The 23,270-nt window shown below is 38.3% G+C and overlaps 1 protein-coding gene across 1 annotated transcript; it reads left to right on the forward strand.

Moving 5' to 3' along the window:
- Window positions 1-2,622: 2,622 nt before the first annotated feature.
- LOC134796735 (xaa-Pro dipeptidase) lies at window positions 2,623-23,154 on the forward strand. The gene is made up of 13 exons (XM_063768930.1): window positions 2,623-2,772; window positions 2,899-3,083; window positions 4,578-4,765; window positions 5,225-5,272; window positions 5,475-5,536; window positions 6,152-6,196; window positions 10,513-10,588; window positions 12,003-12,196; window positions 17,735-17,869; window positions 18,894-19,008; window positions 21,176-21,367; window positions 22,265-22,416; window positions 22,963-23,154. The coding sequence occupies exons 2-13, from the start codon at window positions 2,909-2,911 to the stop codon at window positions 23,009-23,011; spliced, it is 1,431 nt and encodes a 476-aa protein (XP_063625000.1). The 5' UTR covers window positions 2,623-2,772; window positions 2,899-2,908; the 3' UTR covers window positions 23,012-23,154.
- The last annotated feature ends 116 nt before the right edge of the window (window positions 23,155-23,270 follow it).

Below are 23,270 nucleotides of genomic sequence, written 5' to 3' on the forward strand. Positions count from 1 at the left end.
ACTTACAGTACAACACATTATACGAGTACATACATGCTATTGCAAACATTTCTGTGAAATCTATGCTTGTATAATGTGCCTCTAACCAGATTTATTTTAGTCATCATGAATGAGATGATTCAACTGAAGATAAATGACCATGAAATGAAATATGGTCATACTTGTGGAGTGTATTAAACTGGTCTCGAATTTAGGGCATAATTCAAGCTGAAACGTTCTGCTTGGAAAGTAGATCACCTGTCGCCTCGCCTGTGTAAATCTAGACGATGCGGTAAAGATTTTAGGAAGCTACCAGCCAGCCGGGCCAGTCGACCAGACACACTAACACATAGATAACGTTCACGTACAGGCGCATCGAGGCGGTCTTGTGTTTATTTACGTCCATCGTATTGTTTGTATACATCCCGGCACGACTGCGCATAACTGTCTACGTCACTCCCCTCCTGCCGCGCCGCCCCCGCGGGCTCCGGAGGCAGCTCACTCGCTCTCGCTCATTCATTCGCAAACGTTGTTGCGCGCCGGTAAGGTCTCTGCGCTGCTCCATTATCAGCTTGTACGCTAGCTCGGCCAGTGTTGTCATTCACTATGCTGAAAGAACCTTCAAGGTATAGTCGTCCAACAACGGAAGAAGAGGCGCGTCCTCTGGCCTCGAGCAGATTACCGGCGATCGAGGAACTCACCCTTGGCCTGAAACAAAAGCTCCACCTGCAAGCTCGGGCTAGAGCAGCACCTTACTATATTAGAAAGCAAGAACCTGTAAACCTCGTCGAGAGACTTCTGGAACAGCGCGCTCTCGTAGCTGAAGCCGTTCGGAGACTACAAGAAAAGAAACAATCGTGTCACGAAATATCAGTTGATTCGTAATAAATAATAACAAAACATTTAATCTGTGAAAGTGTGGAACGTGTTGTGAAATCGCTTGTGTGTAAGAAACGTGTCGGGTTACAATGGTGCTATATGCGGGGAGCGTGCGAGAGCGGGATGGCCAGCTATGACGTGTCACGAACGAGTCACGAGAACGAACCAAAATGGCGGCCCAGACTACAATCATAATATTTATTCTTCGTTTTATAGTGACCTTAACTGATCAAAGTACTAAATGACGTAACAAACGTTACTTTTTGTTACTCATTCCAAATTACCTATTACTTATAGTTTAGTTGAGTAAAGGACTGTTAATTTTATTAATGTTATTAGCACTGAGGCATTTCCATTTTAAAACAATTGTATAAATCTATTTCACTATTATATTTAATAGTATTCAGTGAACAGCTTTAAATCTTTATGTAACAATATAGCTACGTGGATACTGCCAATGGCTGTTTCGTTGGCAGTTTATATAATTAGCACTTATTCCATTCAATATTGATGTAATAATCTCTCTTGTTACCTACCATTTTAATAATTAGTATAAAATATGTAATATCAGGCGTACCTAGGAAATTCAATAATAAGCATGTTTATGTTATAAACAACATGTTTACTTGCATATTGCATCAGCTTTCAAAAAGTGCAAATGCAACACATCAATAATCTCCGCACTCCTATTTTTGTCTTTTTTTTATTTTTAGTATTAAAGAAGATACATTTTTAAATGAAAACTGTCATCTTAAAAATGTACCTCTCGTTACCTATGCAATTTGTAGGAAATATTAGATAATGTTCATTAAATTAGGAAGTACATGATGTAGAAACTATGTACAACAGAACTGTACCAAATCGGGTATAAAAAACATTGTATTACATGTGTGCATGTTTTAGTGCATTTTGTGATTTTAGATAGTTTAATTTATGTCGATCTTGTGATTTAGATATGTAAAAAAAGAAATAAAACAATATAAATCTGAATAAGCATTTATTTTTAATCCTACTTCAATGAAACCATCTTAATTCATTTTTTACACTTTAGTTTTGAACGCCTTTCTATTTTCTTTAGGTTGGCTTAAGATATTACTGTACTTACCGCGAGTAACGTGTTAGTAGGTCAATGTAAAGTGGCCACATTTGTTACACATTATTCATGATTATCTTATACTGCATCGCGTCAAAACAATATGGTTTGACAATGCAAACAAAACACTACAAAATCAATAAATATAACAAAATTGCTTACCTACTTACTGCCTACTTCTAAGTAACTTTAGATAACAATTACTAACCAATAAGTTTAAATGTCTTATCTGTTTCCGGCATTATCCTCATTCTGGGTAGTATTTTCCTCCGTGCAATAATCATCACTTCTGTTTGGTTTCAAAACAGGGGCAGGGTGTTGCGACACGACATTGATTCTCATTATTTTCCTTGAAAAATATAATTCACGGCACTTTAGTAATTAGCGCCATCTTTTAGTGAATAGACAACTCCATATTAATAACAAACTTATCACTTTAGTTTTTAAATGGTTTTGACATCTTGCGGCGAATAGCCGCACTATTTGTTAGATAGAGTTTAGTACGAGTTGTAGTTCCTTTACTAGCGCCACCTGCTGTAATAAGCTTTAATTAGCTTGCAGCGACTACATGACGTCCTATTTGGGTTTGGTTTGGTTTTGCCTGTCATTACAGTCACTCAGTGACAGTGACAACCCTGTCATAACATAATTATTATGTTTCTAATTTGAGAGCGCTACAGTATCAAGTCAGAACTTTCTCATAATTTGCCAAAACAGTAAACAGTACCGGCGTTTTGTTCGGTAAATTGCGTTCTACATTAAATTTAAGGTTTACGTGAAAGTTATCTACAGTTTAATTACAATTTCTTATCACATCAGAGGTAATCGTATGCGTTTTTCGCTCTAATCAGTCTACGTGTGTACTTTAGGTTTACGTATCAATTTTAATGTTTGTGTTATCGCTTCAATTCTATTCATACCTTGATTAGTTCATTTACTTGTCGTAGTTGAACAGAAATGGCGGCGTCGTGGTCTATGGGTCCCGGCACTTTGGAAGTGCCCATGTCATTATTTGCTAAGAACAGGACCAGGTTAGCAGAAAAATTGACACCGAGACAAGTCGTAATACTGCAGGGTGGGGAGAGCATTCCTCATTACGATACAGACATCGAATATGTGTTTAGACAGGCAAGTAACAAGTAACTAAATAACAACACGGAGCAAGCTTTTTTTTTTTAAACATTTATGGCCTGGATTGAGTATTTTAAGCCATCTAATATTTATTGTAACGTAGCATTTTAGATCAATGTTTATGGTACATTTAAATAATTTTAAAAGGGAAGGTTTATTTATTGTTTGAGTCCAAAAATCAGCATTCAAAGACAGCACACATTCAGAGGAAGTGAATTTGTATGAGTAACAAATATATTTATTTCTTAATAATGTTTTATCATACATGGCATTTTATTGTTTAAGTATTTGTATATGTACCTACCTATTATATATATTGTTGTCTGAGTAGTCTGAGTACCCATAACACTAGCCTTCTTGAGCTTACCGTGGGACTTGGTCAATCTGTGTTAGAATGTCCTATAACCCTTCGGGTGGCAGCACCTCCGGTTGAACGGTAGGACAAATGGCGCGGCCATTTTTTTAAATATGCCTCTGCGTGGCAGAGGCCGCGAGAAGGTTCGGTCATAACAAGCCCGTAATTGGCAGAGACCGTCTCGCGGCCTCTGTGCAACGCTGCATTTCGCGCCTAAAATAAAACCGTGAAAACTATGCCTTGCTTGCTCACTCTTGCAAGATGCATTCGTCAATAAACAAGGATGGTATTCCCTAACGGTCGAATTCCCGCGTAAAACAAAGTTTGTTAGAAATGACGTGATGTTCCTGCCCCACCTCGCCCATTACGCGCCGACCGTCGTCGAGCCGCGAACATTCAAACGTAATACGCACTGATAAAAAGTGAAATAAACTGTGTGAATCGTGTTAAATGTATTGTTTTGTCATAAAGACTGCTTTTTTTACAATCAATTGTTTTATTTCGTAACTATACGTATTTTTACATGAAAGTAGAAAAAAATTGGTAATATGAGATTAGAACAAGTCTAGCATAATTCACATAACTAGAATAGAATTCATTGGTATACAATCAAATAACCCATTTTATGCTGAATTCAGTGATATATAGTTTGTATATATCATTCATAGATTTTTTTTGGGAAACGGTCATATTTCGGTCACGCGCCAAATTCACGATGATCACCCGTTGAGGCCCCGCCACTTGACGTATATTTTTCCAAAATGGCTGCGCCATTCAACCGGCTTGTTATGTCTGTCCGTCTCGCGGCCACCGCCACTTACCGTAGAGACCTCGAGGAGGACAATGCCACTCGAAGGGATAATATTTATTTATTTATTATTGAGTTACAAAACTGTACCTACAATTTTGGTGTTTTGTAAGATTAGATAAAGTATCTGTTAATTATGATTTAATTTTGGTAAACTTACTTTGCCAACCTTACTCTTACAAAATAGTATCCAAAAGGTAGGTATGTACCTTGATTTGATACTAAGCTGAGTGGAAACTTTTTTGTGATATATGTTAGTTAAGTTTTTGTTGTATGAACATCATTGTGAATAAATTTTATTCTATGAAATTACATATTTATTTCACAGGAAGCATACTTCACATGGCTGTGTGGGGTACGCGAAGAGGGCTGCTTCTTTGCCCTTGACATTGGCACATCAAAGTCCTACTTGTTCATCCCTCGACTGCCTGCGGAGTATGAGGTGTGGATGGGCAAACTGCACACTTGCGAAGACTTCAAGCGGTTGTATGCTGTGGATGAAGTTCATTATGTAGATGAGGTAAAAATATTATTAGTATCGGAAAAACCTTTTTGCCAGTTTTTATTAGAGTTGTGACCTTCAGTAGAATATTCTCAGTTTTGTATGGGAAATGTTCTCACTCCAGAATATTCCCTGCAATAAACAGAGAATGTTCTTGAGAACGGCAACACTCTAGTCTTCATAAGCTTTTTTAACTTGGAATATTCATATTTGCTTGAATAATCAATCATGTTTGGGTCTAGTGCAATTTCATTGCAAAATATAACATAGTTAGTTATATTTTCAACTAAAATGTACCCCATTGTCGGTTGTCTTCGTCTGTTGATTTCAAATACAAAGCTTTATGGAAATAGCGTTATATTGACAACCTAGAATAAGTACCCTTTTGGTTCAAAATGGCACATTTGAGTTAGGGAAGGGTTCGTTATATGACTGTATACATTAAAATTTGTAATACGTAGGTATTCTTTGTTACAGATTCAAAAAGTTCTCAAAGGATTGAATCCAGATGTTCTACTTACACTGGTAATTTTCTTTTATTAATAGTTTTTACAGTTGTTCTCAATAATCTCCTGCAAACCTGAGCGCCTACCGCGAATCACATTCGACGTATTGCCTCTCTGTCGCACTTGTAATTTCGTACGTAACTGTGACAGGGAGGCAACACGTTGAACGTGGTTCGCGGTAGGCCCTCTGGTGCTCATTATAGTTATGATTAAATTTTCAGAGTGGTCCAAATACAGATAGTGGTTTGACTGCAAAAGAAGCTGTGTTTGAAGGAATTGATGAGTAAGTTTACTTAATTTTGCTATTTTTATCACAATCAACTTTTTTAACCTCTCATGGGGTTCAATGTCCTAATACCTACTAGGACCAATTACCTTCAATTAAATTTAAATCTTAATGAATTGGAACAGAGTTGCTTTTGTTTTGTTTCGTCAGATTTTAAAACAATTTAATTCAACTCTATTTTCTAATACCGTTGATTCAAATTCGATTGCCAATTTTCCTTGTATGGTGGGCCGCTAGAGGCTAATTCTTTTCACATCACCTAATCAGAAAATGGATTTTTCTTCCCTGCTAGGAGGGATCAAAGTGGCACTTTTCTGTTCAACGACATTTCATTGCCAGTATAAAATATTAATATAATTAACTATGAACATCGTATGTACAGCCTGGCAAAAGAGTAGAAATTAAAAAGTGGCAACACTAAGATTTTTTTTATTTTCCTCACACACACGGTATCAAAATTATTACGTCGTGGGCGTTAACACTTGAATCCCTCATTACGCTCAGGATTCTACTTTAGAATCCCTCACGTTCGGGATTGACGGAAATATATCATTTTGATCCCTTGTAACACAAACTACTATTCTGTTTCAACAATTTTAATTTTAATTCCAGGTTCAAAGTGGATAATGAGATATTATTCCCAATAATTGCAGAGTTGTGAGTATAATTATGATTTTTTCTTATCATTTGCGTTTAGAGTCCGTCTAAACTAATTTTGCACCGACCTGTACGGATATGATGGTCTTTCTTGTCTACGTGACAGCGTGATAAAACGGTGTCCGTCACTTTCTATCCCATAGTGTTAAACAGTGACAGTTATTTTATCACGTAGATAAAGCCATCCATAATACGCCGGCTGGACAGAACAAAGTAAGGCAGTGTCATTAAACGTCATGTTTTCATAGAAATATGCCATTAATGATGACATCGCCACACTTTGCAAATGCCATGCAGAGTTGGTCCAACTCTACATTCATCCTTTGCTAAGATATTTACATAACACTAACATATATTTTTAAGCTTACATGTTATAATGCACCTTATTGGATTGTAATGAGACACAGAATACTGCAACTTCATTCTCATGTTACCAAGCAATAGCCGTTTTTATCTTACATTGTTTTCCGATAACAAAGATATAAATGATATAATTTAGATAACTTATGTTTTCTGATTGTAAAAGACATTATCCTATTATATAATATAGAATTATACTTGCATAGTTGCATACAAATTAATAACGAAACAACTGACTAAATTCTTCAAAATACTTCTACGCTACGCTTGTATCCGATAACACGTTTTTTTCGCTTCGTAGCGAAAAGCGCATAAGAACAGAGAACCTGCCTAGCGGGTCGCTGACATTGAATATTGAATGTCTTAATTTCTGTCGCGCAAAAGGAAAACTCAAATTTTTAGGGTTCCGTGCCCAAAGGGTAAAAACGGGACCCTATATCAAGACTCTGCTGTCCGTATGTCTGTCACAAGGCTGTATCATAAGCCGTGATACCTAGACAGTTGAAATTTTCACACATGATGTATTTCTGTTGCCGCTATAACAACAAATACTAAAAACAAAATAATAAATATTTAAGTGAGGCTCCCATACAACAAACGTGATTATTTGCCGTTTTTTGCGTTATAGTACGTAACTCTTCGTGCGCGAGTCCGACTCGCACTTGGCCGCACCTTAGGGGCTATTCATAAATTACGTCATTTCAAATTAGGGGGGGGGGGTCTGGACATCGGATGATGGTAGCATGACGTAGGAGGAAACGAGGTCATTCGAAGATTCGAAATGATTTTAGGGGGGGGGGGGGTCCAAAATCGTCAAAAATCGATGACGTAATTTATGGACAGCCCCTTATTCATCAGAATTTGTATTGTTTGAAAACATGTGATATGATTCATATGACCTACTCTCAATCACAATCATTATATGCTTAGCACAGCAGTTAGAGCTACGTGTATTATGTTTATATATTTAAGTGTTCATTGTTTGTGATATAATATCAGGGGTGCGAAACTCCTGACTTCGGTCAAACTCGGCTCCGCTCGGCTCAGGATTGCTCCGAGCTTCGAGCAACACGGAAGGGAGGCGGCATTCGCACTATTTCCCCTCTGCCGAGGTACAAGATTAGCGCGTCAATCTAATCTAGCGCGGGTAATAAAACTAGTTGCACTTGGATTTTTCACTAGACCTAGTCCAGATGCGCGCGTGAACACTGCTGCACAAAAATGCCTGTTTGCTCGGTTTTTTGTTATAAAAAGAGGTCGGGGACATCAAATTTACAAAAAGAAAGTGTTACATTTCACATATAATATTTTTTTTACATATCATACGTTTAATTACATTCAAACACAATTATTATATTTTAGTCTCATGTAATTGTTGGATTTATCGATTTTGCTCGCTCAGTACAAATTGCGGATCGGTCGAGCGACAAATCCGACTTCTCATCTCTCAGAATACAATAACATACTTCAACCACCTTCAACGAAAATGTGTTAGTGTGCGTGTTGTGACACTTGTCACTCGTACGTACACAAAAAGAGATCGAGGTTTGCAAGATTTGTCTTTGACGTGTGTCATTTTCTATGTATTTGTGTCGTCATTACAGATTGAATTTTGTATGCAAGTGTGTGAGAAGTGCGACTGTGTGCACCTTTCCCCCCGCGAAAAATGGCAGAAAGATTTGTGCGGTGAGATATCGCTTGGGCCCCTCCCTTCCGATGTGTCGGAAGCCGGTGTTGCTCGAAGGCTCCGAGCAATTATTAGGGTTGGCACCACTTGACTTCCTTTTGCGTGCACGACCACAGATAAGATAATCACTTGATTTTTGACAACCCTAAATAGCCGAAAGGGATAGTGCCATATATTAGAAAGGGACAGCATGATTCGACCCTGAACCGCTGTCAAACTTCGTTTTTGTAGGAAGTTTCCTTTCTGTACGGTAGTACTATTAATTATTCTGTGATAATATGTACCTACAGTCGCCATCAGATATATCGGAGCGGCCAAGGTGTTCACAATATCTGAACACGCACTCTAACGCCTTGACAATAGAGGCGTGTTCAGATATTTGTGAGCGCCTTGACCGCTCCGATATATCTGATGGCGACCTACCTACCTACCTGCTATTGAATATTGTACACGAGTTGATGACAAGGCAAAAGACAAATTGTTGTTTTTTTACTTACTAATATTTCTTTAAGCCATTATAAAGCAGAGGGAATATAATTATTTCCCACCAGATTTTCAACTTTATTGTGATAGGGTTCAATTTTGCATAATTTTTAACAATTCAGTCCTACGAATAGTGTAATAATTATACTGCAAAACATAATTCAAGACCAAAAGTAAGAAAATGTTGCCACGTTTTACTAGCGCGTCTTGTATTTATGTAAAAATAAGTAAATAAAAGTACTTTTTTAAATCGTAGGAGTAAAATTACTAATAAATAAATTATCTTAGCGTGATTATTTATCAAAAGGAATTTACTATTTAACAAAATTGCATTGGCAACATTTTCTTACTTTTTTTGGTCTTGAATTACGTTTTGCAGTTTAATGATGTACCGACTATTGATTTGGCCGACTAGTCGGCTAGTCGGCCTGATCATCATTAGTTTCGATACCTATTCGTCGCGATATTCATTATATTATAGTAAAGCTAAAAAATAAAATAAAATAAATAAAACAATCTTAAGGATATATTTCATACGACAACCAGACAATCCGACATAAAAAACCGGTCAAGTGCGTGAAGTGCGATTCGGACTCGCGTTCCAAGGGTTCCGTAAATAAGTCTGACTCACGCTTGACTGCACATTTCTAATAGGTTTTTTCTGTCATCTATAGGTAAAGTGCTATTTTGTGTATTTTTTTCAAAATTGTAGACGCAGTAGTTTCAGAGAGGAAGGGAGGAATGGTCGGACAGACAGACAGACGCACGAGTGATCCTATAAGGGTTCCGTTTTTTCCTTTTGAGGTACGGAACCCTAAAAACTACCACACGGTCAATAATTTGAACAAAAGTTTTCGTAAACACCCTTAATAGGAATTTGGATAAAGCTTATGTTGAATATTTTGCCGTTTTATTTCTTATTGTCTTGTTAGGGTTCCGTACCCAAAGGGTAAAACGGGACCCTATTACTAAGATTCCGCTGTCCGTCCGTCCGTCCGTCTGTCACCAGGCTGTATCTCGTGATCTATGATAGCTTAGACAGCTGAAATTTTCACAGATGATGTATTTCTGTTGCCGCTATAACCACAAATACAAAAAACAGAATAAAATAAAGATTTAAGTGGGGCTCCCATACAATAAACGTGATTTTTGACCGAAGTTAAGCAACGTCGGGCGGGGTCAGTACTTGGATGGATGACCGTTTTTATAGATAATGGTACGGAACCCAACCCTTCGTGTGCGAGTCCGACTCGCACTTGGCCGGTTTTTTTCTGTTACTTATAAAGCCATTTTAGCCGACTAATCGCCGACTACAAATGAGGCCGGATAGTCGGCGACTAGTCGGTAGGTACATCCCTAGTAATAATGTAATTTTTTATTGCTATTTATGGCCTGGATGCTTAGCCCTTTAAGCTAAATTTAAACCTTTGACAGTTGTCAACCCCATTACAGCGCGCGTGCAGTGCAAACGATACGCGAATGGCGCTGGCGACGCATTCGCCGGATCTAAACGTAGATAAATGCATATTACAATGCGCTTATGAACGTCAAATAAAGCTACACCGGCTCCAACCCTACACCTCTGCCTCGAGAAGATTTAAGTTTCCCCTCAATTGGAGGAGGGTATCCCAATATGGGACCGGCAACAAACTCGGCGGGACACATCTTTTCAAAACATTACATATTATAATTAACATGCATTACGAGTAAATAAGAAAAAATACACACAGTATTAAATTACGTAGATTTAGAAGACTAATATTGTATTTATTGTTTTACCTTACAGACGAGTCATCAAAACACCCGAAGAAATAGAAGTTATGCGTTACGTCGTCCAAGTTTCTTCGGATGCCCATAAACAGGTAATTTTGACTTGTATTTCGTCGGGTGACAAGCAAAAGTCACTAACTAACATCATTGAAATTATTGGACAATAAACCGTGTTACAAGTGTTATAAAGTGCATTGTTACTTTAATTTTTTGATAGTACTTAGTGAGTTTTGCTTGTCACCCGACGATTTATCCTTTTTATAAAACTTTTAACTGCCGTAGACTGATACTGATATACCTACATACAAAGAGAATAGATAGTATAGAGGGGTCCTGTCATTGTCAATTTTGTAGTCACGGTACATTTACTGCCATCTATCGACACACGATTAAAACTTAAAATAAAATTGAAAATGTATAAAATAATCAAAATATGTTTACGGATAAATGATTCTTATTTTTTATTGTTCCATACTGACCCATGTTCTTTCAATGATATGTGTTAAAATTGTTAAATACCAAACGGTGTCGTTAACGCCATCTAGCCGAGAATAGGCCAAAGGTAATGGCGCCATCTATTTGAGAATGACTTTTCCTTGGCCGTCCGAGGCACGTTTTTTTCTTAGACTTTATTTATCTTATACGGAGTTATATATATCTCTGCTACATATAAGACCAGAAAGTACTCTGTATATAAGACATACAAAATCGGGCTCATTTCGCCGCGGTCTGATAAATAGGACAAAACTTCGTGTAACTTCGTGCCGCCGGCGACACGAGCACACTCGATGAAAAATTCTATGGCGGTTAAAAGGTTAAAATTGCTAGACGTGGCACGATCTATGAGATGGAATCTAATTTTAAGGTAATTTTAATTTTTAACAAGCAGAAACGTCTGCGAACGATGCTATTAAGCTTAGAATAAATTTAAAAGTGGAAAAATTACTGTCTTGGGTGAGACTTGAACTCACGGCCTCTGGATCGATACTCCAGCGCTCTGCCATCTGAGCCACCAAGACCTCATCCACATAAATTCCACATCCACAGTAATTTTTCCACTTTTAAATTTAATAGTTTTAATAGTTTAGTAGTTAATACGCAGTGGTTTTCAAGCGGTTTTGGCACTAAGGGCCACCCCACATCTGGCGTCTTTTTCGGGCGTCGGCGTCGGTCAGCGCTATGGAAAATGACGTCGCTGCGCAGTTGCGTCGACGTTGCGTCGAGCAGGGCCATAGAGTTGTAGACGCCGACGCTCGAAAGACGCTAGATGTGGGGTGGCCCTAAATCCAGTTTAGGTACATTATTTTTACTTGCAAAAAATCAGTCACGTCCTGTAGGTTAGATAATAACTACTTACTCGTCAACCGCAAGTAGTTAAAATCTGCCAGCCAAAAAATGACCTTGTAATTTTAAAGTTATGTACGAATATTGAATTTCTTTGCCCATTTGACATTGCGTCTACGGGTCTCAACGGATTTCGCTATATGCAATTATATATTTCACCAGGTGATGCTCTTCGCGAAGCCCGGCCTAATGGAGTACCAGTGCGAGTCCATCTTCCTCGACCACTGCTACCGCGTGGGCGGCTGCCGGCACGTGTCGTACACGTGCATCTGCGGCTCCGGACACAACGCGGCCACGCTGCACTACGGGCACGCGGGCGCGCCCAACAGCAAGCTGATCCAGCCTGGCGACATGTGGTACGCACAGGGCATGAATACCGGTATTCCGGAATCCTGCAATTCCGGAATATCAGACAGTTTTTTTATGATATTACAATGAGGAAATTGAGGAGGATCAATAGCGAATTATCTAGACACGCGGTAGCGTGTCCAGCCAAGTTCAAAGAAAAAGGAACTGGCGACGTAGCAACCGTGTGTAATATTACACGAACCATTTCGAGCTACTTTTGACCCCTTCACAACTTGAAACCTACTTAACCTACACTAATGAAATTTGGCACATGTATTCAAGCCCCTTAGCTTGTCCAAAATACAAAATTTCATAAACGTAGCTCAAACAGTTACTGATAAATTAACGTTTAAAAACCGGCATTTTTGTGACTGACTGACATATAGATCATAAACCTAACCCACTTCCAGATGACCTAGAAACTTGAAATTTGGCATCAAGGTAGACTATTAGGTGTATATAGAGGGAAAAATCTGAAAAGTGGAAATTATTGATATTTCGATGGAAAAAAAATAATTAATACTTATAGACCAAAAACCTAACCCACTTCTAGATCACTTAGAAACTTGATATTTGGCACCAAGATAAACTATTAGGTTTATATAGAGGAAAAAATCTGAAAACTGGAAATTATTGACATTTCGAGGGAAAAAATAATAATTTATAGTTTTAGACCAAAAACCTAACCCACTTCTAGATCACTTAGAAACTTGATATTTGGCATCAAGGTAGACTATTAGGTGTATATAGAGGGAAAAATCTGAAAACTGGAAATTATTGAGATTTAGATGGAAAAAATAATAATTAATACTTATAGACCAAAAATCTAACCCACTTCTAGATCACTTAGAAACTTGATATTTGGCATCAAGGTAGACTATTAGGTGTATATAGAGGGAAAAATCTGAAAAATGGAAATTATTGATATTTCGATGGAAAAAAATGAATTAATACTTATAGACCAAAAACCTAACCCACTTCTAGATGACTTAGAAACTTGATATTTGGCATCAAGGTAGACTATTAGGTGTATATAGAGGGAAAAATCTGAAAACTGGAAATTACTGAGATTTAGATGGAAAAAATAATAATTAATACTTATAGACCAAAAATCTAACCCACTTCTAGATCACTTAGAAACTTGATATTTGGCAACAAGGTAGACTATTAGGTGTATATAGAGGGAAAAATCTGAAAAATGGAAATTATTGATATTTCGATGGAAAAAAATGAATTAATACTTATAGACCAAAAACCTAACCCACTTCTAGATGACTTAGAAACTTGATATTTGGCATCAAGGTAGACTATTAGGTGTATATAGAGGGAAAAATCTGAAAACTGGAAATTACTGAGATTTAGATGGAAAAAATAATAATTAATACTTATAGACCAAAAATCTAACCCACTTCTAGATCACTTAGAAACTTGATATTTGGCAACAAGGTAGACTATTAGGTGTATATAGAGGGAAAAATCTGAAAAATGGAAATTATTGATATTTCGATGGTAAAAAAAGAATTAATACTTATAGACCAAAAACCTAACCCGCTTCTAGATGACTTAGAAACTTGATATTTGGCATCAAGGTAGACTATTAGGTGTATATAGAGGGAAAAATCTGAAAACTGGAAATTATTGATATTTCGATGGAAAAAAAATTAATACTTATAGACCAAAAACCTAACCCCTCTTCAAGATCACTTAGAAACTTGATATTTGGCATCAAGGTAGACTATTAGGTGTATATATAGGGAAAAATCTGAAAACTGGAAATTATTGATAATTCAATGGAAACAAAAAAAATTAATACTTATAGACCAAAAACCTAACCCACTTCTAGATGACTTAGAAACTTGATATTTGGCATCAAGGTAGACTATTAGGTTTATATAGAGGGAAAAATCTGAAAACGGGAAATTATTGATATTTACATGTAAAAAAATTAATTAGGTAATACTTATAAACCAAAAACCTAACCCACTTCTAGATCACTTAGAAACTTGATATTTGGCATGAAGCTAGACTATTAGGCGTATAAAAAAGAAAAAAATGTGAAAACTGAAACTTTTTAACAATTGACCGCGCGTTAGCTAGGGTCTCCTTTTCAGCTTAGGCAAACTGCTTTTATGATGAATACCTACTATAGTAATTTCTGTACAAAAAGTAATGATATCCCAACAAAAACATAAATGTGAAATGAGAGCCAAGTTCAATATTAAGAATATGTGTCGTTGTTGACTCGCTGACAAAAGAATTGAGATCTATATGAGTGCCAAGTTCTGTGTTGTGTAGATAATCCTGAAATTATAAAGGATTTGACTTGGCTAGTTTTTACCAACAAACCAAATTTTAGAAAAGTAGCCTATACGTAAAAACTAGCCAAGACAACTCCTTTATAATTTCAGGATTATCTACACAACACAGAACTTGGCACTCATATAGATCTCAATTCTTTTGTCAGCGAGTCAACAACGACACATATTCTTAATATTGAACTTGGCTCTCATTTCACATTTATGTTTTTGTTGGGATCGGAATTACGGTATAGATTTTTTTTGGTCTTGTTTTTTTTAAAGTGATGAAATTACCTACCACTAAAACTGCGATGTTTGTGAATAAATATTGATTTTAATAGACGACGGACGCTGTTACAGAAATAGCATAGACTAAATAATCTATGGATTATACTAATAACCAGCATTCACCATGTATAATAGTATTAAGTTTAAGAAAACAATAAAAACAGATCATTTTTATGGACTATAATAGGCCAAGCAATAAGAAGTTATAGAGGGAAATGCTAGGAACACAATTTTTGACTCCGTAACTTTGTTTGGAGTAGTTAGGAGGTGAACATATCAAAAATCCCCGCCCTTAGCCCTGGTGCTGGGGGGGAGGGAGGGGTTTGAAGGTACCGTTTTTCGGTTTTTTACTTATATCTTAGAAACTATGCGTCCTAGAGACATGATGTTTTCTACAAAATTAAAGCTTATAAAATTTGCTACAACTTGTACTCATCAAGTTTTTCGATATCTTGTATAGTTTTCGAGGTATCCGCTCTTGAATGTTTGTAATAGGCCGTGGCAGGAAGAGGGACCATCTTGTGACTTAATAGCTTTTCGGCCTGATTTTTTTTGTCATAATGTGACACATCATTAGTAAGGTCTATACTAAATTTCAGCTTTCACCTATTCTTATTTTTGAAGAAAAAAATAAAATAAAATAAAAATATATTCATGAATATTTTCGTTTCCATGTAACGAATTCTTTCGTGCTTTACACGTATGGTACACTTAATTAAGACCTACAATATGTCATTATAAACAAGTTAACACTTCATACAAAAAAAAAGAAAAAAATACACGTGTCAATATTTTTAGATATTTTTTTTATAACTTATTAAACAGACACACCTCCAATTTTTTTTACGAATAATAATAAACCCTTTAAATAAACTATAACATATATTTAATTCAAGCTTTTAATAATGGTGCATCATGACGAAAATATTTTAAAAACTTGGTGAGTCCCCTTGATGTAATTAAAATGTAATTAAATCCGTCATATTTAACCTTCTTGCATATGTGTATCAATAATGGACGGGTTCATAATATCGTTTCTCGAAATCATAATTTGTGGCTTTTATCAGAAAAGGGTATTTATGCTCCATGTACATAAGGATCCTACTCTGATGGAACCGTCCCTTATTGAAATAGAGCATGCATTTACCCTTCTCTGATGGAAATGTTTCTTCTGTACCAGTACCTACATGAAGCATAAGGACCCGTCTCGATGGAAAGCCACATTTTGACACATGCATGGCAGGCGTGCAGGCTTTAGGATAGTTTCATAAATCACAACCATGAAATGAAAACAAAGTATATTGGCATAGAAAAATTTAATTTTTCTATGTCAATATAATTTAAATTTAATCATTACAAAAGTATGCTATGCACCATTGAGTTAAGTTATTGCTCTCTTGGGGTGAGAATGACCTTCATCATCGTCCTCGTTTTCTATCTCTTCTCCATCGAACCCCTGTAACGAAACGGTCAGAGGATCCTCCTGTACTTCTTCATGTTCGTAGTCAACTTGAGGGACCCATTCAAGTAGTTCCCTGACAATTTTGGCATACTGGGGAACATTTAAGGTTTGCTTTTTTGCAGCCACACTTTGCGATGGCACAGTCTTTCTTTCTTGCATCGGCAGAAAATCATTTTCAGAATGTCCTCCAGTGCAGCTACTAACTCACTGTGCATTGGAACCAGGCAGTTGTTTTCAATTTTCCACCCATACATCTGAGGAGGCAGGTCATTTCCTAACCACAGCTGAACTTGGTGGAATGTTCGGAGGGAATGCTGTTTTACTGCTCCCTCGGTGGGAGGAAGACAAGAGATATCAGGCTTCATGATGATTGAAGAATGACTTGTACCTGTAGGCATTGAGAGAGACTTCTTTCGCTGGAGCCCCATACCACCTCAAGATGCAATATATGTTATAGTTCATTAAAAGGGCTATTATTCGTAAAAAAATTGGAGGTGTGTCTGTTTAATAAGTTATAAAAAAAATATTTAAAAATATTGACAAATGTTTTTTTTTCTTTTTTGTATGAAGTGTTAACTTGTTTATAATGACATATTGTAGGTCTTGATTAAGTGTACCATACGTGTAAAGCACGAAAGAATTCGTTCCAAGGAAACGAAAATATTCATGAATAAATTTTTATTTTATTTTATTTTTTTCTTCAAAAATAAGAATAGCTGAAAGCTGAAATTTAGTATAGACCTTACTAATAATGTAGCACATCATCACAAAAAAATCAGGCTGAAAAGCTATTAAGCCACAAGATGGTCCCTCTTCCTGCCACGGCCTATTACAAACATTCAAGAGCGGATATCTCGAAAACTATACAAGATATCGAAAAACTTGATGAGTAAAACTTGTAGAAAATTTAATAAGCTTTAATTTTGTAGAAAATATCATGTCGCTAGGACGCATAGTTTCCGAGATATAAGTAAAAAACCGAAAAACGGGACCTTTAAACCCCTCCCTCCCCCCCAGCACCAGGGCTAAGGGCGGGGACTTTTGATATTTTCACCTCCTAACTACTCCAAACAAAGTTACGGAGTCAAAAATTGTGTTCCTAGCATTTCCCTCTACAACCTTTTTTGGGCATTCATTTCCTGACCTATAAACCGATCTTACAAAATAATTTTGGTGGTCATATTTTACGGAATTTCGGTATCGTGGGCCAATATTGGATTTCCATACCGGTATTAAGAATCGTCCGATATTGGATGCCCTAAATAAGACTAGATATCAATGAGGGTTTCCGCGATCGAGTTTTTTTTTCACTAGATGACAGCACCGTGGCGAGAGGTCTAGCTGTCATAATCCACCAATCATGTTTAACCAAAAATATGGTTAAATTTTATTGGTGGGTGTTGGCAGCAGCTGTCAAAAAGACCTCTCGTCACGGTGCTGCCATCTATCGAAAATCTCGATCGCGGAAACCCTTATTGATATAAAGTTGTCGTTTCCAGTTTATTCGACATGGGAGGCAACTACGCGGGTTACGCAGCCGACATCACCTGCAGCTTCCCCGCCAACGGCAAGTTCACGCCCGACCAGAAACTCGTCTACGAGGCCGTGCTGTTCGCTAGAGACGCCGTTATTGAGTACGTACTGACATCACTGACACACACTGACATCACCTGCAGCTTCCCCGCCAACGGCAAGTTCACGCCCGACCAGAAACTCGTCTTCGAGGCCGTGCTGTTCGCTAGAGACGCCGTTATTGAGTGCGTACTGACATCACTGACACACACTGACATCACCTGCAGCTTCCCCGCTAACGGCAAGTTCACGCACGACCAGAAACTCGTCTACGAGGCCGTGCTGTTCGCTAGAGACGCCGTTATTGAGTACGTTCTGACATCACTGACACACACTGACATCACCTGCAGCTTCCCCGCTAACGGCAAGTTCACGCCCGACCAGAAACTCGTCTACGAGGCCATGCTATTCGCTAGAGACGCCGTTATTGAGTACGTTCTGACATCACTGACACACACTGACATCACCTGCAGCTTCCCCGCTAACGGCAAGTTCACGCACGACCAGAAACTCATCTACGAGGCCGTGCTGTTCGCTAGAGACGCCGTTATTGAGTACGTTCTGACATCACTGACACACACTGACATCACCTGCAGCTTCCCCGCTAACGGCAAGTTCACGCACGACCAGAAACTCGTCTACGAGGCCGTGCTGTTCGCTAGAGACGCCGTTATTGAGTACGTTCTGACATCACTGACACACACTGACATCACCTGCAGCTTCCCCGCTAACGGCAAGTTCACGCCCGACCAGAAACTCGTCTACGAGGCCGTGCTGTTCGCTAGAGACGCCGTTATTGAGTACGTACTGACATCACTGACACAATGACGTCACCTGCAGATACCCTGCCAACGGCAAGTTCACGCCCGACCGGAAACTCGTCTACGAGGCCGTGCTGTTCGCTAGAGACGCCGTTATTGAGTACGTACTGACATCACTGACATACACTAACATCACCTGCAGTGACATGGGGGTTTTCGGGGACGAAAAATCGATCTAGAGCTAGCTCTGGGAAAACGCGCATTTTTGAGTTTTTATATGTTTTCGTAGCCAAGCTCGGTCTCCCAGATATTAATTCTGTTTCAGAGCCGCTCGCCCGGGCGTGCTATGGCCCGACATGCACCTGGCCGCCAACAGAGCTATGTTGGAGCATTTGAAAAAGGGCGGCCTACTCCAGGGAGATGTAGAGGAGATGATTAAGGTAAGTTTTTAATTTTTTACCGCCAAAGACGTCAACGGACGCGCGCGGCTACAGACAGCCCAATATGAACCTTCGTGCATTCCTATAAGCAAACGTCGGACTATAGGGGGCAGTTTGAGGGCAAGGTAAGGTTTACAAAAAAATCTTAACTTACGAGTATTATAATGTACCTAGTATTCAAAATTTAAAGGATATAAAAAAAATTAACACCTAACTAACGTACAGCCTTAGAGCCGTGTTCATAGAACTTGACATGCCCAGTTAACTCATTTGTTTTTCACGCCACTGTTCGGACATGTGGCAATACATGGTCTAAAACCAAGCTGGAAAGTAGGCAATAGCTGTAGCACCTGAACCACCACTACTACAATGTTTCATTGTTATCATCATCTGTCATTGGTGACGGTTAGCTACAGCAATGAGTATCATTTAAAACATAAAAATCAATAAAAGGTCTTTTTGGCGCAACTTTTTCCTTCAAAAATAAAATTAGGTTATTTACAGGACCAATTTTTTGTTAAAAAAAAAAGAAATGTCAAAACCATTCATTCATTCAGTTCATTCGGTTCACGCATAAGGCGTTTTTTACTTTTGTAGCTGTTTGTGTTTTTTTAGCAAAAACGCTTCTAAGTTTAGAGTCGGTTTGAAGCAAACAACAGAAAAACGCCTCTTAAAAGTGTTAAAAAAAGTTAAAAAGGCGGGATCGGAAAATACTCACTGAATTGGATAGTGTAAATTGTGTTTGACTAAAAAATACAAGAAACAGTAGATACGTGTTTCTCACTCGCTCACTATAAAAATGAGTTCTTCTAGTGAAGAAAATTATATTCTTACGCTGACGCCTAGCGAAATTCAAGAGACAGCTCTGACAGTGGCTAGTAATTTGCTACCAGAGATATCGCGGGCTAGTACTTATAGTTATGCAAATGTTTTCTTATTTCCTCGCAGTAGTCGTGAAGAGCACTATGTAATGCCTCGGCCGGAAACGCTAAAGATGGACTCATATTATTTGAGGGCCTCCACTGACGTGTCGGCCCTCAAACTCACTCGTCCATCTTTTAGCGATGTACTATTGTTCCTTTCTCACAGCTGCAATTGTCTGAGTGACGGATAAAGCCAAACGAACTTTTTCGCCATTTTGACTTATGTGTAGTCCAAGTACGTTTATAAATAACGCAGTCAGTTGCTATGATATTTGGAATTTCACATTATAAATACTAGGTAGGTACCAAATACTAAGTACAAATACTCGAAAGTGAATTGATTGATTTGCGAACCTTACCTATCATTCTGACATGCCACGAAAATGCCCGCTGGAGTCCGACGTATGCCTATAAGGTTTATAATAAATCCGTTTATTTGAGACAACAAAGGTCCAACAGTCATATTACAATTTTAAAAGACTTTTTTTATGATGACACGCCGTGCGTGATAGGCGTGGCGTTTAAAGGGATAGTGTTTTCGTTTTATAGGCCAAAAGTGCCAAAATAGGTATAGTAAGTACTTGACAAAACTCAGGTGTTTTATCTAATGAGTTCTTGGCGAAAACGAGGAAACATCAAATATTATAGTCATGCGTGTAGTGATTAGATTTGGTTGCTACATACTAACGGAAGTCGAACTGTAAAATTGAACTGCCAATGAAGACCATTGAATGATGGCATTGTTGTAACCCGATTGTTAGGTACCAATCTGATTGATATTAAAACTTTTATTTAAAAAATGCCACCTATTTATAATGTGATATATTCTGTGCTTTTTAACAAGCTTTTATTAGGTCGACCTGTATGTAATTATGTAATGGAATCTAAGGTAACTAATTTAACCATCTTCCAAGGATCGTAGCGTCATGAAAATTGGCAGCTGTAAGTAGTTCTGATGACAATACAATAATATGGTACTGTCGAACTGATCTGATGATAGACAGGAGGTGGCCATAGGAACTCTGTGATGAAACAACGCAACCTAATTGTGTTAGGGGGTTTTTAGAATTGTCTCGATGAGTATTAGTTGTCTGTCGTAAGAAAAGTACAGTCAGCGAATAAAAAGCTTAAGAAATAAAAGCTTGTACCAAAAATGATTTTTTTGCCAAAAACTTATTAGGTATGTTATATCTACTCAGACTCACGGCTTTTTTTTTTAAGATATAAACCATTTATATTTCCAGGCGGGAGTAAACGGCGTCCTCCAACCACACGGGCTCGGGCACCTGCTCGGGCTGGATGTGCACGACGTGGGCGGCTACCTGCCGGCGTGCCCGCCGCGGCCCGCGGGCCCGCTGGCGCGCCTGCGCACCGCGCGGCGCCTGCAGCCCGGCATGCTGCTCACTATCGAGCCGGGCTGCTACTTCATACCTCCGGTGGGTCACGTCAAAAAAATATTTATTGTATAAAAACCGGCCAAGTGCGAGTTAGACTCGCGCACGAAGGGTTCCGCACCATTACGCAAAAAACGACAAAAAAATCACGTTTGTTGTGTGGTAGCTGGTAGCCCCACTTAAATATTTATTTTATTGTTTTTAGTACTTGTTGTTATAGCGGCATCACCTGTGAAAATTTAAACTTCCTAGCTATCACGGTTCATGAGATACAGCCTAGTGACAGACAGAAGGACAGCGAAATTTTAGTAATAGGATCCCGTTTTTACCGTTTGGGTACGGAACCCTAATAAAGTGTCCCCTAGTTAGTCCCCTGTCAAATTTTTTTTTACATATATTATGCGGTAACTATATGGTATTCATAAACTGGCGTTTGACAATTCAGTGCAGTCTATATCACCTCTCAAATTTGGACCGCGATTTTTTTTTTACAATCATACAAATTACGCACTACAAGTTAGTGCATAATTGTTTTCCATCGTATTTTCACGGAAACGTACGAACGTGTCTTGCTATTTCAGTCAGTCTCGGTACAAAAAGTACTGAGGTTGACTGAAGTAGCAAGACATATACGAACGTTTCCGAGAAAATACGATGGAAAACAATTATGCACTACATCGTAATAAGGTAAGGGGGATTTTAACCTTTTGAACGCCAAACGGCGCATCCATTTGCCGTGCTACTGACGCCATGGGGGTAAAATTTAATTTTGTGAATAAATAATGCCAACCTCAAAGTGGAGTGTGTTCAGTAGATTTTCATCAAAAAACGATCGACGTCAAATGCCAAATGGCGTCGTTGTCACGATTTTGCGTTGACGTCAATTGCCGTCTGTAGCGTTCAAAAGGTTTGCCTAACCCATTCCTGCTCATATTTCAGCTACTCAACGCAGCTAAAAACAACCCGGAGCAGTCCAAATTCTTCAACTGGGAGGTGGTGGACCGCTTCACAGGATTCGGCGGTGTTCGCATTGAAGACGACGTACTTATCACTGAGACTGGCGTGGAAAACCTCACCTTCGTGCCTAGGACGTAAGTCGCATTTTACTTTGACATCATGTCAATATTTTTTGGTAGACCTTAAGGCTTAGGGTGGTATTCTATCTGTCCAATACAGCGAACTGATATGATCGCAGGTCCAATATCATTGCGTCTCACTCTCTCATTAAGCAAAATGTGAGACAAAATACATATTGTACAGGTGGAATACCATACCGCCCTTACTAAGGGCAGTGGGGAGACACTCCTGACTTCGGGCAAACTCGGCTCCGGCTAGGGTTGACACAACTTGACGTCCCTTTGCGTACACAACCACTAAGATAATTACCTACTTGAATTTTGACAACCCTAAATGTCGAAAAGGATAGTGCCATAAGTTAGAAAGGAATATCATTCGACCCTGAACCGCTGTCAAACTTCGGTTTTGTAGGAAGTGTCCTTTCTGTACGGTAATACTATTACTTATTCTGTGCTAAGGGTGTAAACGGGAAATTACCTAATGATCGGTGCAAAGGTACCAAAAATTAAAGACAAGATTCAGATTCTTATAATTTATTGACCATATTTTTCATATCACAGTGTGGCTGAAATAGAAGACTTCATGGCGAACGGTGCAAACTTCAAATGAAGCAAACATTCACACTTCAGGTATTACTTGTATGATATTGTAATTATGTAGATATACCTATATAAGCGAATTATATTCTCATTTTGTACGCCAATCATTACAAAACTTTGTATATATTTTTAATAAATTATTTATTTGTGCAATATGCGTTTCATTTAAAACGTGACGTTCCACGGTAAAGGTACTTTATGACGGTTGGCGCTTACGCATTAGTATTGGAGCGTATACCTCTAGCCGCTCACGCGTCAAAACTTGCCAA

The sequence above is a fragment of the Cydia splendana genome, chromosome 14, assembly GCF_910591565.1.
Source record: "Cydia splendana chromosome 14, ilCydSple1.2, whole genome shotgun sequence".
Classification (NCBI taxonomy): Eukaryota; Metazoa; Arthropoda; class Insecta; order Lepidoptera; family Tortricidae; genus Cydia; species Cydia splendana.